Source organism: Schistocerca gregaria, chromosome 2 (assembly GCF_023897955.1).
Source record: "Schistocerca gregaria isolate iqSchGreg1 chromosome 2, iqSchGreg1.2, whole genome shotgun sequence".
In the NCBI taxonomy this organism is placed as follows: Eukaryota; Metazoa; Arthropoda; class Insecta; order Orthoptera; family Acrididae; genus Schistocerca; species Schistocerca gregaria.
Genome location: NC_064921.1, coordinates 663,866,092 through 663,883,635, shown reverse-complemented (window position 1 = coordinate 663,883,635; position 17,544 = coordinate 663,866,092). Strand labels below are relative to the sequence as shown.

Sequence of the window (17,544 nt, the reverse complement as noted above, 5' to 3'; positions counted from 1 at the left end):
CGGTACGTGACAGCAGTTACATCTTACTGATTCACCCGCACATGAAGATGTTTTCGAGAGGTCAACATAATCGCTGCCCACAAGTTAGGGATACTCGTCGAAATCGGTCTCTTTGCACAATTTTTGGGTCCCGAAATCGTATTCCATGTGACCTTCTGATGCATATCCGTAGAGAATCACTCTACATATCAAATCGAAACTCTTCTGGGAAAAAAGAAACATTGGCCCACCGTTCGACCGTCCATGTGGCATGTTGATGTCTCCACTCTGGACGTTCCCTTCCGTGATGACACGACACAAGTAAACAGAGAGCAGATCTCCAACAATAAAAGCCACTTCGTTGAGGCCTTCTGTACACCGTTTCCCTCACTACAACACGCTTAGGAAATGTCGCGAGGTCAGATGCGAATTGCAGTGCAGAACTAAGGCGGTACCGTCATGCCCTTACAGCCAGATAACAGTCCATTCTTTCTGATATGACACCTGGTCGGCTCTGTCCTCGTCTCATGGATACAGTTTTGGTCTCTATACACTGTCGCCTCATCCGAGAATCAGCAGAACCATCCCCAATATGCCATCGGGCCACAACAGGTTGCGACTCTCCTGCTTCCATTCTTCCTATGGCCCTGCACAGCAGAGAATCTCTAGGCGTCTTCTCTGTGCCACAGTGCACCGTCTCTGACTGTGTACACAGTGGTTGTGGATAGCCCCTGCTTTAATTTCGGACACCAATGTATATCATAAAGTTTTAGATTACCCGATACCAAATATAAAATGTTTTACTGTTTCCTCTGACCAGTACTTTCCGAAGCTAGAGTATTATGAAAAGTCGCTCCAGATGCTTAATTGGGGCTTTATTAACACCGGACACGACTGGTTTCCGCTCTTCTAGAAGGACGTCATCAAATTTATCCGAAAGCTGTTCTGTTGAGAAGCAAGATCAAACGATAAAAATAATATTCAGGTATGGGTTCTCATATTTATGCACTATGCCATATTGCCAAAAATTCTGTTTTCATATAACAGTTACATTATCTGACACAGTCAATGAAATGAATCCTGAGGCATTTATAGACTATCTATATGCCATCATCATTTTCTTTGGGCCTTTGTCCCACTTCTGCCTTGTTACTATGGATGTGGCGATATTGGTGTCAAAGGGTGGCCTGCTGCCCTTCCTGTTGCCACCCCGTACCCCCCGGGACGGAATTAGGGTATCCCAGCTGTCTGTGTCTAGTGTAAGCCATGAAATAGTGCGATCGTTTTCAAATGTCTGTAAGTTGTTTAACTGAGGCGGGAAGTGGGGACTAGCCTGGTATTCACCTAGAGGGATGTGTAAAATCGCCTACGAACCACATCCAGGCTCGCCAGCACACCGTCCCTCGTCGTTAATCCGCCGGGCGGATTCGATCCGGGTTCAAATGGCCCTGATCACTATGGGATTTAACTTCTAAGGTCATTAGTCCCCTAGAACTTAGAACTACTTAAACCTAACTAACCTAAGGACATCACACACATCCATGCCCGAGGCAGGATTTGAACCTGTGACCGTAGCAGTCGTACGGTTCCGGACTGTAGCCCCTAGAGCCACTCGGCCACCCCGGCCGGCCTTTGATCCGAGACCGGCGCGTCTACCAGAGTCCAGGAAGCAGCGCAATAGCGCTCTCGGCTAACCTGGCGGGTTGTAGACAATCTATATGTACAAAACCACGTATCGTACCATTTTCAGTTAGTACATAGTCAAGCGTTTATGTTTCCTGTTCAGTGTATTGCCACGAAATGTAGACTACTCCGTGACATAAATTAATAGGCGGTGTTTTATTCCCAACAAATTCATATTGTGGGCTAGACATAGTAACTCAATTTGCACAGCTATTTGCAGTTACAATTAACCAGTTAATTCTCTTACATCGGCGTTTATACTCCACAGATTGTATTTACCATGTGTGGCTTTGAGGGCTTCGTGTGCCACAAATAACTTCCCCCTTTGTGTACAAATCACGTATGATGCGCTGAAAGAAACGTATGATTGTAAGTCTTCGTAACAGTTCGAACCGGTCTTGACTTCACGATCTTTTCGTAGGATAAACACTGAGATAATGGTATAGCCATACGCATATACCCAAATGGTGGTAGTATCAAGTACACAAGGTACAACAGTGCACTACTGTCGGAGTGGTCATTTGTATTCAGGTGATTCATGTGTTAACATTTCCAACGTGATTATGCCCGTACTACGGGAACAAACATACTCTACACGGGGAACGGTAGTTGGAGCTAGATGCATGGGATATTCCATTTAGGAAATCGGTAGCGAGTTCTGTATTACGAGATCCACAGTGTCAAGAGCGTGGCAAGGAAACTAGATTTCAGCCATTACCTCTCACAATGGAAAACGCAGCGACCGACAACCTTCACTTAATCACCGACAGCAGCAGTGTTTAAGTAGAATTGTCAGTGATAACCCACAAGAAACACAGAGTGAAATAATTGCAGAAAACAATCTGGGACGTCCGACGAACGTAATCTTTAGGATAGTGTGGCGAAAATTGGCGTTAATGGGCTATGGCAGCAGACGACCAAGACGAATACCTTTGCTGACATCACATCACCTGCACCGCCTCTCCTGAGGTCGTGATACTACTGGCTGGGTCCTAGACGGCTAGCAAAACCGTGGCCTGGTGAGATGAATCATAATTTCAGTTTGGTAAGAACTGATGGTAAGGTTCGAGTGTAGGACAGATCTCGCTAAGCCATAGAGCCAAGTGTCCGCTGTGGAAGCTGGAGATGGCTTCACAATGACATCGGCTGTGTTTACAATGAATGGACACTGTCATTGACTGGAAATAATAATCTTTGGGTCCTAGAAGATCATTTGCAGCCATTCATTGATTTCCTGTTCCCAAACAACGATGGAATTTTATTAGAAGACTATGCGACATGTCTCTGCTTCATAGATGGTCGCCATTACTTTGAAGAATATTCTGGACAGCTCGAGTGGATAATTTAGCCACCCAGAACACCCGACATGAATCACATGGAACATTTATGGGATTCAATCGAGAGGACAGTTCGTGTACAAAATCCTGCACCGGCAACTCTTTCACAATTATGGACCGCTATAGAGGCAGCATGGTTCAATATTTCCAAGGGCCTGTTGGGTCATTACCACGTTGAGTTGCTGCACTGCGCCGGGCGAAAAGAGGTCCGGATCGATATTAGGAGGCATCTCGTGAATTTTGTCAACTTAGTGTATGTAGGAGGAAGTAAATTTTTTGTTGACTCATCTGGAAACGTACGGTTTCAAAATTTTAATCGAAAGCCACGCCATGATGCCTCTCATGGCGTCTGCCACTCGAGAAGGGTAATCATCTGCATGATGCTTTCGTACTTCGTAAACGGACGAATGAAGAAACTCACTTATGTTCTTTGGATACTCTCTCTTTCTTTTATAAACCTAATTGTTAACGGTCACAGAGTGAAAAACTTTGCTGAAGCATGAGTCCAATGAGGCATTCGGCCGTTACCAGCCTCAGGAGTCACCCAATCAATTTAAGTCTCGTTTCTGCCTTTCCTAGGTTTAGTCTTATGTTTGCTTTCTACTTTAAATAGGACGCATTATTCTAATATTTAATGATTGTTCGGTATCGAGTAGTAAAATTATCACACTTCTCCAACTTTATTTAACTATAATACATTATATTCGTTTAAGAAATCTGACAATCCTCTCACTAAGAGTCGATATTCTTGAATTCTTCCTATGCCCACACCGTCAAACAACCGCCAGTGCATGGCAGGGGGTAGACTGAAGTGACAAATATCATGGTTGGGTGGTTGATTTTGGTGGAGGAGACCAAACAACGAGGTCATCGGTCAACAAAAATCATGGGGTATCTCCTTATATCGTGTGTGACCTCCTTTGGTTCGGCGTGGCATGGATTCAAGAAGTCACTGGATGTCCCCTGCAGAAATACTGAGCCATGCCAGTGCCAGAGTTTGTGCACTTAACTCACCTCTCGAATACGCCCCTTAAATGCTCCATGGAATTTACGTTGGGCGACCTAGGTGGTCGAATCATTCGTTCAAACAGTCCAGTATGTTCTTCAAAACAATCGCGAACAATTGTACTCCGGTTTCATGACGAAATGTCATTCGTAAAAATTCCATCGTTTGGGAACGACTGCAGATGGCGTCCAATAAATAATAATTTTCTCATTTGTCTTTCTTAAAGTAAAACATCGCGTTTTAATCCCACAGTTTCATTTAAAGAGAAACAAGAAGCTTTACTGAACGTCATGTGTTCTAGGAATGCTCTCAATTTTTTTTTATTTTAAGGATCTCGCAACGTAAAAGAAGTGTAAAGGAAATATGTCATGTTCGTTTTGAAGCAGTCGTGTCCCACTAGTTCTGAACTAGCAAATTACTTTAAAAAGTAAAAAGAACTTAAATAAAGCTGAAAAATAACGGGAAGAGTGCTACATATAGGGCCGTATAAAGAAATTTGGTAGCAGATAATCACTTAATGTTTTTAGTTTTACGTTTTACTTTTCATATCTGTGTAATATTCAATTCTGGGGCTAATAATCACATTGGCTACCTATGCAAAGATGCATAGTTGAGCAATGCCCTGCTGTCACATTTCTGAAAGAAATAATGCTGGTTTGCCGTTATTAATATACGCTGTTGCATTTCACCTTCTTCAATAAATTCCTAGTTACAACAACAGCATTCCGAAATCAGGCCTCCACAACAGCTGACACATCTGTTTCAGTCTCTCTCTCTCTCACTCTCTCTCTCTCTCTCTCTCTCTCTCTCTCTCTCTCTCTCTCTCTTTCTCTCTCTCTCTCCCCCTCTCCCTCTGTTTCTCTCTCATGCGGATTAACTACATGACTACAATATAACCTTTCGCAACCCCCTCCCCCAACAGTACCATGGAGGCTTGTAGACAAAATAGTTGCGAGGATATAATAGCGATTTGTTTACTTATAATCAATTATTCAAAATGACAGTCACAATCGCATTATTTATTTTAACGCCAGCCGGTTTCAACCCGCTGTGGGGTCATCTCTAGGGCAAATTGGTGGCTCGCTAGAGTCGTCGCCCTGCCTGTGCACGGGCTGAAACCGGTTAGGGACAAAATAAATAATGATATTGTAACTATCATTTTGAATAATTGACCATGGAAGTTGTTCCCTGATGTATTGACATATGTCCTATCATCCTAACCTGAATTCTAGTCAGTGTTTTCCGTATGTTCTTTCCATTGCCTATTCCAGGGAGAGCCTCCTCATACCATATCAATCCACTTCATTTTCAACATTTTTCTATAGCACCAAATCTCAAAAGCTTCGATTTTCTTGTGTTCCGGTTTTCCAACTGTCCATGATTCAGTGCACGCCAGACACATATTGTCAGGAATTTCCTCCTCAATTTATTGCCTACGTTTGATACCAGTAGACTGTTCTTTGTCAGGAATGCCCTATTTTCCTGTGCTAGACTACTTTATTTGTCCTCCTTGCCCTGTACGACAAATATCAAATTGCTTCCAAATAGGAAGATCCATAACTTCATCGTTAGCAACGGGAATAATTTCTTCAAAACAGACGCGACCGATTTTATTTCCATTTATTTCTCATTTCGAGCTTCTGCTCTATCTTCAATGATCTTGTCATTGAAGGAACTTCAAACTATTTATTTTAATGTAGTCATAGCTTGCCAACGTCATCTTATGTTCAGAAATGTTTCTAGACGGTCTGTGGATTAAAAGATGTGTATAAAAGACATGTAATTCAGTAAATGTATTCAAAAGAGATTAGAGTTCAAAATTCCTTCTTGACAAGTTCAATTATTTTCTATCCTGAATCTGAACTTAGTAACAGGACGGAACAGAGTAACTGTCGCTCTTAATCCTTCCTTGTCCCAGTTTTAAAGTCTTGCGTCCAAATTGAAATATCAATGGAATCTGTCACTCTTCTTTTGCTCACCACAATCAGGATTAAAGTGAGCTACCATCGCCGACAGCTGTTTTAGATGACAGCTGAAATATGTTTCTCATGCAGAATTCAGACGGGTTTCAAACTGAATCTATAAACAACGGAAGTCATCGACTTGTTGTTAGGGTGATAATTTATCAGGACGTAGAATTTGAATTGTAATATGCCAAGTGCTCAATAACTATTACTAGTCGTTGATCCCCCCCCCCCCCCCCCCACACTCAATGACTAAACGCGTCAGGACTGTTACTTTTAATCTTAGTAATCAATCAATAAGTAGTCTTACGTAAACACAGGAAGGATAAGGCTACTGGCCGCGATGATGAAAGCAGAGTTAAGGAGGAGTGAGGAAAGACAAGAATCACAAACAAACGCTTTGCTAGGCCCTAGCACGGAAGTGATTCAAATTTAAGAGGCCACAACGGCAGCTTGGATAGTGTCGTTTTATGTTGCCATCGATTTTACCTGCCATCCGAGAGGTGTTTGGAAATCAAAGATTTTATATACAAGATGGTGCTCCGTCTCACTACCACAGAGATGTCAGAGACTTTTTGGATGAAGATCTACCTGCACAGTGGACAGGTCGAAGAGGAGCTGTTGAGTACCTACCACGGCCTCCAGACCTTACACATCTTGACTTCTACGTATAGGGGACTTTGAAAGCGACGTATGTGACTTCTTAGGAAGCATATCTACATCTACATACATACACCTCGCGTGTGGCGGACAGCACTATTTGCGCCAAAGTCATATTCCTCCTCCCCCCCCCCCCCCCCGATCCCCCTCTCTTTTCCACTCGTGGGTCGCGACGACTGTCTGAACGCCTCAGTATGAGCACTAATTTCCCTTTCATTTGAATGGTAATTATTGCGCGATATGAAAGTTGGTGGTAGTAATATATGCTCTACACCCTCGGCGAAGATCGGATTTTGGAATTTAGTGAGCAGCCCTTTCGGTTCAGCGCATCGTCTATCGGCAAGTGTGTCCCACTTCAAACTTACTAGGACATTTGTAACGCTCTCGCGATGGCTAAATGGACCAGTCAGAATCTTGCCGCACTTCATGGAACTTTTCAATCTTTTGAATCAGTCCCAACTGGTAAGGGTCTCATACAGACGAACAATACTCTAAGACTGGACGAACTAAAGTATTGTAAGCAATTTCCTTTGGTGAAGGACTGCACCGCTTCATAATTCTATCAATAAACCGCAATCTAGATTTCGCCTTACCGGTTACTTGTGTAATCTGATCATCCCATTTGAGATCATTTCGAATAGTCACGCCCAGATAATTGACGGATGTTACCGCTTCCAAACAATGGGCATTCATTTTGTACTAGTATATTAATGGGAATTTTCGCCTTGTTATACGCAGTAGGTTACACTTACTGATATTGAGAGATAACTGCCAGTAATTACACCACCCATTTTTGTTTTTGCAAATCCTCATTGATTCGTTCACAACTTTCGTGTGCTACTACTTTGTATATGTCAATACCATCAACCAGACCGTTTATGTAAATCGTAAAAAGCACACCTCATGTGACGCTTGTTTCTGTTAAAGTCTCCCCATTCAGGACGACATACTGCTCTCTGTCTGTTAGAAAACTTTCTATCCAACCGCATACGTCATCGGATAGGCCGTTTGCTGTATATCATGCACAAAGAGTGTCAGCTGTGCCTCGCATGACCGCTGTTTCCTAAAGCCATCCTGGATTGTGCAGATGAGCTTCTCAGAGTCTAGAAATGTCATTATGTCGCGACACAGAATGTGTTCCATGATTCTACAACAAATCGATGTCAGTGAAATTGGCTGATAATTATGTGCATCCGATTTTCTACTCTTTTTATAGATTGTGCTATATGAGTGTTCAGTTCCTTATATTCTTAGAATTAGTAATATTTTAAATTTTGCCGCATCACAGGACTATAAAGAAACTGCAACGTGGAATTTACTCAAGTATCTGATAACAATATACGTAGTTATACTCTTCACAATCAAGAAATGAAACAGAACTATGACAATTGCAGCAATTCAATTCAAGGGATGCGAGCGTCCAGCAGCTAAAGAAAGTTTTTTGAAAATCTCGCAAGACTTTGATATTCCACTTGAAGCGGGTTAACAACAGGTATATAAAAATTAATCGTTTTACAGCTAATATTGTTTCATAACTGCATGACTGGATAATAGTCAAGAGAGCGTTACTTCTTACTTTAACCAGAATTTTAAGAGAAGGTCTAAAAACAGTATTCTAGGAAGTGAGACACTAAAAGAAATTAAGTGTAAAATTTACAATCAGTTCAACAAGAAAGTGCACTCCGTTATCTGTATGAAATAAAAGACACTATTAATATATATGTTTACATGAAATTACATGTTATTACTAATTGCACAATCACCTAATAGTTAATCCAAACCTCGCTATTATCGATTATAGCATGGAACCTTTTTGACATGCCTTTTGCGAGATTTTCTGTATATTTTCTCGGTACCGACCTTCATATCATCCTGATTTTATATTATAGCTATTTCAAAATACATACTGGATTTCCTTTAAGCTTCGTCTTAATATACTAACAAACACTGCGATCTTTTTTGCATCCGAAGATATTGCAGGCCAGTAGATGGTGGACACCACATTGTCTTGTTTCCACTCTGTACAGAGACAACTGTGATGTTTCAGATCACTATCCTCTTGAAGCACCCAGTTTGCCTCGTTCGAACCAAAGTTTCTGAAGGGACCTCAGAAGGCATTTTTGATGAATACTCCACATTTTATCAGCGTTTAAACTAGCTTTAAGTAAGTACATATAATAAAAGCTGCACACGACAAAACGTAACATTCAACCCTCACACTGTTTATCCATACACTGTGCGAAAGCGCATTGAGTTCAGATTTGAGACCAGTACCAGAGATGTCGTTGCGGACGTTACATTTAACATTATGGCGTACACTTTCTTGTATAACTGACTGTATCTCTGCCTTAATATAATACAGTGAGATTTCAGCTTTGTATTTTAGAAATGAATTTTATCAGAAGCTCAAATATTTTTCAGATGCAGAGGGGTCAAGGAAGAAGTGGGCATTCTTTGACAGTCAACATTAATGGTACAAAATGGCATACCGTCACAACTCTTGCTCGGGTGGAGGATTATTTTATGTGTTCAAAGTAACCCCTATTAGCACCCAACTAACTTCGATGCCGCTGAACTCCTGTCAGTGTAGATGTGACAGCCGCACAGGACGTCTGTAACTGGCTTCTATTAATAAACTTCGTTTTTAAAGTTCCCCCACAGGTGAAAGTCAAGAGGTAAAAGAACTGGATACCATGGTGGGCACTCAACAACTCCTCTTCGACCTATTAATAGTCCAGGTAGATTGTCTTCCAGGAAGTCTCTGTCATCTGCCTGGTAGTGAGGCGGAGCGCCCTCTTGTTGTAATTAAAGCCTTACATAACCAAACACCTCTCGGATGAGAGGCAAAATCGATATTTGCACCATATGAGGATTCATCTCACCAGTTACCGTACCTTCAGAGAAGAATCAACCAAAAAAACCAGGCGATGACAGATCGCACCACACATTAACACCTGGTTGATTAACATGTTTGTCCTCGTGAGTATGAGGATTTTCAGGAGCCCAGTATATGCAACTGTGGTGGTTTACAGCACCGTTCAGGTTGAATTCCTCCTGCTTCACAGATTAATTAGGTGACCTTGTAATATGTTGAAACACAGCAGCGGTAGATGCTCGACTTATTAATATTTTTGGTGGGCCAGATCTTCCATTATGCACATCCTGAACAGTACCGTCGGTTTCACATTCATCCTGGACACGTTAAACTGTTGTACGTGTTGGTGACTGATTTCCTCACACGTTACGCCGTTGCCGTTGTACCTCCATCATGTTCTATTACTACTAGTACCACTTCAATACGACCTTGCGTTGCTCAGACGCCAATCTTATGTCATTTATTGCTTAACTGCTATCTGCTGGAATACGAGCGCCGAGATCTGGTGGGAAAACAATGCACTACACTACCGTGCAAAACTGCAATGGTAAGCCGTTTTGTTCCAAAGATAGTAACTATCAGAGTGTGCCCAATTTCTATGGACCTCTCCGTATACAGTCAAGATTGCATGAATAACTCCAGTACCGCATGAGACTGAGTGCATAATATATTACGAAGAGAACAACAATTAGAATGTAGTGCAGTGAGAAACCAGCACCTTACGTAACCATGGAAGTGACGAAGTGCAAGGAGGCGTTTCAGCGTCATCTCAGTCGCTTTATCTCAGACCGTTGATAATTATTTAATAAGCGGAAACAGTAAATTTGTATTGAATGTACGATGAGCTGCAATCGTATGTCTTCGGGACAAGAGAGAGTACAAGAGTGAACTGTCTGAAACGAGAAGTCACTGGCAAAAGCATTCGAGTTGAAGGTGGATACATTCCGCGTGATCAAAGACAGGTATGGCGTGATCAGAAGAACTCGACGCAACTGTCACTGACCTGGACATATCCGCCGAGGCAGTGGGTGCTGTTGGCGAGCACGCCCACCTTGAACTTTTTGAAGCGGATGCGCAGCACCCAGTCTCGTGGGGTGCCGCGGAACGACCGGAAGCGGTACCAGCACGTCATCGGCCGGCCCGCCGTCTCTGACGTCACTTCCGGGCTCGACACATCCTCATAGATGTCCACCGTCTTGTTGCAGTGGTCGCGACGTGCCTCCGCTGTAACAACACAAAAGATAGATATATAAGTTACTAACGTTCACCTTTGTTTATTTTAACTGTTTGTTTGGACGTCGAAAGTTACATATGGTAAAACGTAAGAGATCAGACCTGGAAGTTATAACGATACAGTCTCCCACAAAATTCATATCAATGTCTGTTACCACCATTTTTGTATCTATCCGGATAGGTATCGGAATCTTCAGTGCTTCCTAAGGCTTTATATGTGTGTCTTTACGTATATAATTCTGTCCTATTTGATAAAAAAAGTTGATATTCATTTCGAAGGCGTGTCGAATGTTGTGGAAGAACTGCGCTGCCATAATTATCGGAGAATTGTTGTCGCTTTAAAATTATGTATATACACTAAATTAAGTAACTAATCAAAAAATTGAAGTAGCAATAAGTAACTACAGACTACAAATATTTTAGCATGGAAAATCAATGCTTCTAATTAACAAAATTCTTAACATTCATGGTGGTGTCTGTTCTATATCGTGTCTCCCTACCACTTTCGCGCAACGACGCTCTGAGCGTGTTTTTTAGGGAACCTGGGACCTGTTGCTGGTAAGGAGATGCCAGACCACACAGGACATGTAGAATTCAGAAGAGTTCAGTGAGACTAGCGATGATATAACCAAATACTTAATGATCTCAGCGTCAGCTCCACTGCACTCCCTGTAAAAGAATCTTAATACTAACTAAATTTAGTGGAAGGGGTTCAAGGCTTTCCTATTTTTAGTTAGCTGGTAAAATAACGTCGAAAAAGCAGTTAAGTTTACCATTGGAAATTTTATTCTACTCACAAAATATTGTTTATAAATTGCACTATTGATAAAAGGGGATGTTTTTATACAGGATGCTAAAAACCAAATGCGTTCAACAAAAATGTGAACGAATATTCCCTGAATGGGTTTCCAAGTTCTAGAATCGCTCGAAGGATGACCTATGCCATATCACATCTATAATCTAGGTTTAATTTAAGTTTCACAAATGAGAAAACTATCCAAATGGTCTACAGTGACCCTCAATTATCTTTAATTACTTATCTAACTTGTCGCAAATTACAGTGGCTGATGTGGCTTCGCAATAACTATATAAAAGAAAAATCATCGCGTTTCAGATCTGTTCTTCAAGTGGCAAATGTGAACACCATGAGTTTTAATTAACGATCGACACTAGTCTTACGCAAAAAAGGGGTTTAACAGATGAGACTTCTGTAGTTCTGAGTGAAGCCTTATGCGCTCAAAAATGCGGCATCGCGTGCGTTCATTACCTTGTCGGTGTTTAGGCAGCGTCAGGGCGACAGCGGCCGGCGCACCAGCCATCCAGCTCGCCGTCTCGGAACTAACTCTCCTCTAACTTCTCCTTACTACAATTTACCGAAGTTGGTTTAAAAAAAACTATCTGGCTGTGTTTCCATCTGACCAATCAGGTTCTCAATGTTAACCTAAAGCTCCGCCTACAAAAATTCTGTCTATCCAATGAGAAACGTTATACTTTTCGTGGTGGGGCAATGTTTTTAAAGTTTGCAACGTAACACAGACGCGAAAAAGTCTCACGCTAAAATCTGCAGCTGGTGTGGTCCTTTTAGCATTATCGTAAGATCTATACTGTTCTTCTGGAGGGCTCTATCTTTTAACACGGGCTGGGGGATGGTCCTAATGTAACAGACACGCAAAAAAGTCTGACGCTAAAACTTGTGGGTGGTAGTGGCCCTTTTTGTATTATAGTAAGATCTATACTGTTTTTCTGGAGGGCTCTAGCTTTTAACATGGGCGGGGGGTGGTCCTTGACGTAACAGAGACGCGAAAAAGGCTCACGCTAAAACGTGCGGGTGGTAGTGGCCCTAGTGGTTAGCTGGCGACGTGGGTGTCCAGTCCGTCCCTTATTGCAGGGCCTTCTAGCTTAACACGGTTCTGCTCTCGGCTTCTGTTCTCGTTTCTCCCCTCGGAACTGTGTCGGTCTCGCGGTGGGAAGGTACGACACGCATTTAGGCATTCTTGTGTTAGTCTTTGGTATTCCATTTGCTCACTTGTTACTCGTACTACTTTCGTTAATTTAATGTCACGATTTATTCGGAGCTATGTGACATACTACTGGATTTGCTTATCACTGTCAGGGTTTTCATGGAAGTTGCTGGATTTGCCTGACACCATAAAAAATGGTAATCTAAAAATCCAGTAACAGAAGAGCTAACTGTTTTGAGAAACAGCTTAAATGTTGTTACCAAACGATGTATTTTCATTTGTTAATTATTTTTATGTCTTCCTCTGTAATTTGTATTCTTTGTTATTACATTTCTAATTAACTCTCCAATTGTTTACATCTCAGAGTTTTCCAATTTCCAAAATTTGAGGCCTTATTTTCGCATTTTATGCATGTAATTGGATAAAGCATGAGCTCGGTACTATCGATGAATATTGGTAACCAAATCAAAACTGTAATTAATTATGTAACTAAAATAATACAAGAGACATTATTGTAATTAAAGTTTAGAATGATTTTCTTATGGAAAACTAAAGATATTGCTATAAAAGATTGTCATTGATTACTGTTTTTTATACCTTATTCTTCTCTAACATCAGCTTCTTTACGATTCCTAAGTTTTAATTGTAACATGAAAATTGTACAAAATTAATAATGCTTTATTGTAGAAATTATTGTTAAAATTCTATGTAAAGCGATGCAGCGACGAGTCAGTTTTGAGGGTACTTTTGGAAGTCAAACAGATCGGTGAAGTCTGTCCGTGTTTTGTTTACATGACGAGTGTGCAGTTCGGATGTCAATTAATGCGAATAAATTTTGTGAATCATGAAAATTTCGCATTCATTCACCAATGGACCAGACAGAAGAAACTTAAGTTGAGTAACATTCAAAATGAATCGTTACAAAGGAATATTGGTGTTCGTGAGATACACAATGGAGCTCTGTAAACAGAACCACACTCTGGATTTTCAAATAGCCTCACAGCCCTGTTTTAGCGACAGTGGAACTTTCAATCAAATAGTTGCTTAGTAATGATAAGAAAATTTAATATTCTCATTGAACTAGAAAGTGATGTTACCTATCAGCTTTTCGTTAGATATTCAACTACAACTGAAGAAGTATTGCCAACGATTTTGTTAAAAAATTGGACCGAAGTCTCCTAAATGTAAACAATGATCATTATTTAGAATCATAAGTTTATAGTTTTACCCTAACTGCACGGTCACCAAAGTCGTCCCACCAAAGACGATATCACTGAAAACGGAAGGAGCTAACCATCCAAGTACTACAAAATGATCCTGAAATAGTCGCTCTGCCTGCGGACAAAGAAATACTATTGTATTATCTTCGCTATTGGAGTACAAATGCAAACTGCACAACTTACAAGGATCCACTGTACAGGAAACTGAAAAGAGAAGAGACCAACTGAGTAAAAAGGAAGACCATCAAGTTTCTACACCCTTCCTTGCTGAAGGACACCATCAAAGAGCTTCGACCACTGGTTCCTGCACTGTCAGCATACTATGGCGCATCAAAAATTAACAAACAAGGCATTCCTCTAAGGCCTATTGTTAGCAACATAGGTTTACCTACAAACATGCCGAGTGAACATCTAACGGTGTTAAGTAAATGTTAGCATTACATGAGGAACACTGTTTCTTTACGGGGTTTCGTTGTGGTCCCCCTCTTCACGAGAATGTCGCCTCCTGATTCCTTAAAGCTGATCAAGGAGAAATTCAACTCTACATTGACTAATCTCGTAGAAATTGTTCTGACTTCTACGTTCTTCCTCTTCAGCGGTAGCTATTAGGAGAAAATAACTCGCTTCGCCATGGAGGGCCTCTGTCACTAATTGTGACAGACTTGTTCAAGCAGGATTTCAGTCAAAAGTTCTCAAGGAAGTTTGACTGAAGACCTCGTACTTTTTAACATATATTGATGACAAATTGTGGTGCGCCACACAGATGTTAAGGGTTTCAGCAGTTTCCCAGACATATAGGCTTGGTGCTCCCTAGCATAAAATTCAACGTGGAGGTGGGAGAGGACGCTGAACCATCCTATTTCGGCAACCTAATGAAGCGCAAAGCTTTATAAAAGTAAAGCTTTTAAAGTACGTACAGAATGATTTTATAAAGATGACTACATTATACGCCATGCAGAATCATTCTTGTGTAAACCAAGCTATCGTACTTCCTTCTGATTTTATGACTGTTAATCACTTAGCTTTATTACAAAATTACTACGATCTTCATGGCTTTGTATGTTTAAAGCTACGGAACAGTTGACAGTTTCTGAAATAGTTGCATATATGCTCGCACAATAACACGTGTTATACAGCTGCAAATCATGAACTTCGATCCAAATTCCCCTCATGCAACTGGACACTTTTCTATGTGACGGTAACCCACGATATTACTGTATGTTATTCACATTTTTAGTGCTACGCTGTACTTTGATTTTTTTATCATTGACTCTCACGTGTGATCTGTGTTTTATTCTGTTATTTACATCTGTCAGTGCTACTCTATACTTTGATGTTTTTATGAACTGACTCCCACATACGAATGGAGAGAATGTTGGTTCCGCTATCATATAATCATACAATAAAGGAGCCTTCTTTCTATATAGTCGCAGTACATTACATTTGTCTATGTTAGTCTTGGAGTCAGTAAGAAGTATAAACTGGTTGCAATAATGTAAGTTGTTTAATTTCGTGTAAGAGTAGTGTAGCAAGTGATTATAGTTGTTATGCATTTATTGTCAAGCCTCGCGGGGATAAAGTGGCACGTTGCCAGTTATCTACATAAGGCAGCTTCCGCGTCTTGTAGTTTTAACTTCATCCACTTGTTACTTTTACCGTTTTAAAATTAGTTGGTCTTAGACACAAGCTTCTTGGATTTTATTCATGAATTAATACCAGTTACATAGGATCTGCTTCCTACGAACTGCATGTGGCCAGTTCCAAACGAAATACAGATTTCTGGCTTGTAATCTTAACGTTACGCCATTATTATATTTGTATTTAAAATCCATTTATATGTCGAGTAAGTTTTTTGAGATTTCTAGTCTACAGTTCTTCCGACAGGTCTACCACCTGGCTAACTCACTACATATTGTTAATTGTTTTGGTACCTACGAATGTATGTTGCTGTATGACTTCACCTAACGATGCTTCTCACTGCTCATTCACCGCCTTTTAATATGTTGAACGGTAGGTTAACAGATAAGCATTAACATATTTATACTACACTGTTAAATGACTTTGTCTAATATTCACTGTTACATCTAGAATTAACTACCCATTATTTTTTACTCGCGTCTTCTACAATGTTTTGTATTCTACTTGAAAGTACGTAATTTTGTTAGGGTACATGTCTTATTGATCTGAAGATGGTTGTAGATAGCAACCGAACATGCTGACCGAAGTTTAATGTGATAATGAAATTGCTGTCTAGGCAGTAAAAAGTTTTTACTTTTAAATTTTTTATTTGATAAACGACTTTAAGGTCGTCTTCTCTCCTCTCATGACCATGTCAGGCTTCACTGAGATTACAGCTTGTTTCCACGTGTGTGTTTGTTTTATCTGATTCCATGTAATATAAGAATTTTTCAAATGTTTTATTTACCATGTTTGGTCCTAATTTGAGCAGGCAGTTGCGGTGGTGGTGGTGGTGGTGGCGGATAGTGTTTAACGTCCCGTCGACAAGTAGGTTATTAAAGACGGAGGGCCAGCTCGGGTTAGGGAAGGATTGGGAAGGAAATCGGCCGTGCCATTTCAAAGGAACCATGCCGGCATTTGCCTGAAACGATTTGGGAAAATCACGGACAATCTAAATCAGAATGGCTGGAGACGGGATTGAACCGTCGTCCTCCCGAATGCGAGTCCAGTGTGCAAATCACTGCTCCACCTCACCCGCAGTTGCGGATTCAGTCTTGGAGTCAATTAGAAGTATAAACTGGTTGCAATAATGGACGCTGTTTAAATTCGTGTAAGAGTAGTGTAGCAAGTGGTTTTAGATGTTATGCATTTATTGTCAAGCCTCGGGGGGACAAACTTGTGTGGATTTTATTGTTTTGTGCAGCACTGGCCTCAAATTAATTTAGGTTTCTTTTGGTAAACATTTTTTGTTACTGGCATTGTCCATTCCCAGATTATCGCTCTCCTGCCTTCACAATGTTCCTAAAGAGGTAAATAGTATTGTAATTAACTGGGTAGTATTCATTGGCGGCTGTACGAGAGACGTCAATCATTAAAAACACCGCAAGGAAAGCGGATACGTTATCGACTTACTTGACGTTCACATACTTGACAACAGCAGTAGTTGAAGACGTGGTTGCCTGGAGTGGTGAACATGTCAGATGCCAATTTTGAGCGAGACGATGGCTACCAGTTAGCGTTGCCATCGGGAATGACAGTGGCAGAAATGCAGTGTGTTACCGATGACAATCAATGACTGTGGTAACCAAAACAGAGAAGAGTGACGGAGCATTACATCTACATCTACATTTACACTCCGCAAGCCACCTAACGGTGTGTGGCGGAGGTCACTTTACGTGCCACTGCATTACCTCCCTGTTCCAGTCGCGTATGGTCCGCGGGAAGAACGACTGCCGGAAAGCCTCCGTGCGCGCTCGAATCCCTCTAATTTTACATTCGTGATCTCCTCGGGAGGTATAAGTAGGGGGAAGCCATATATTCGATACCTCATCCAGAAACGCACTCTCTCGAAACCTGGACAGCACCTCTGTTGCTGAGTCTGCCACTTGACTTCGCTAAACATCTCCGTAACGCTATCATGCTTACCAAATAACCCTGTGGCAAAACTC

The 17,544-nt window shown here is 41.1% G+C and overlaps 1 protein-coding gene across 2 annotated transcripts in view; it reads right to left on the bottom strand.

The window, feature by feature from the left end:
* Positions 1-17,544, bottom strand: part of LOC126334710 (cubilin-like) — a 479,185-nt gene that overhangs the window by 188,132 nt on the left and 273,509 nt on the right. The window contains exon 2 of one of the 2 annotated variants that reach the window (XM_049997220.1): positions 10,508-10,728. In XM_049997220.1, the coding sequence (XP_049853177.1) occupies positions 10,508-10,728 (221 nt within the window). The remainder of the gene's footprint in view (positions 1-10,507; positions 10,729-17,544) is intronic. The other variant, XM_049997221.1, reaches the window with a different exon arrangement.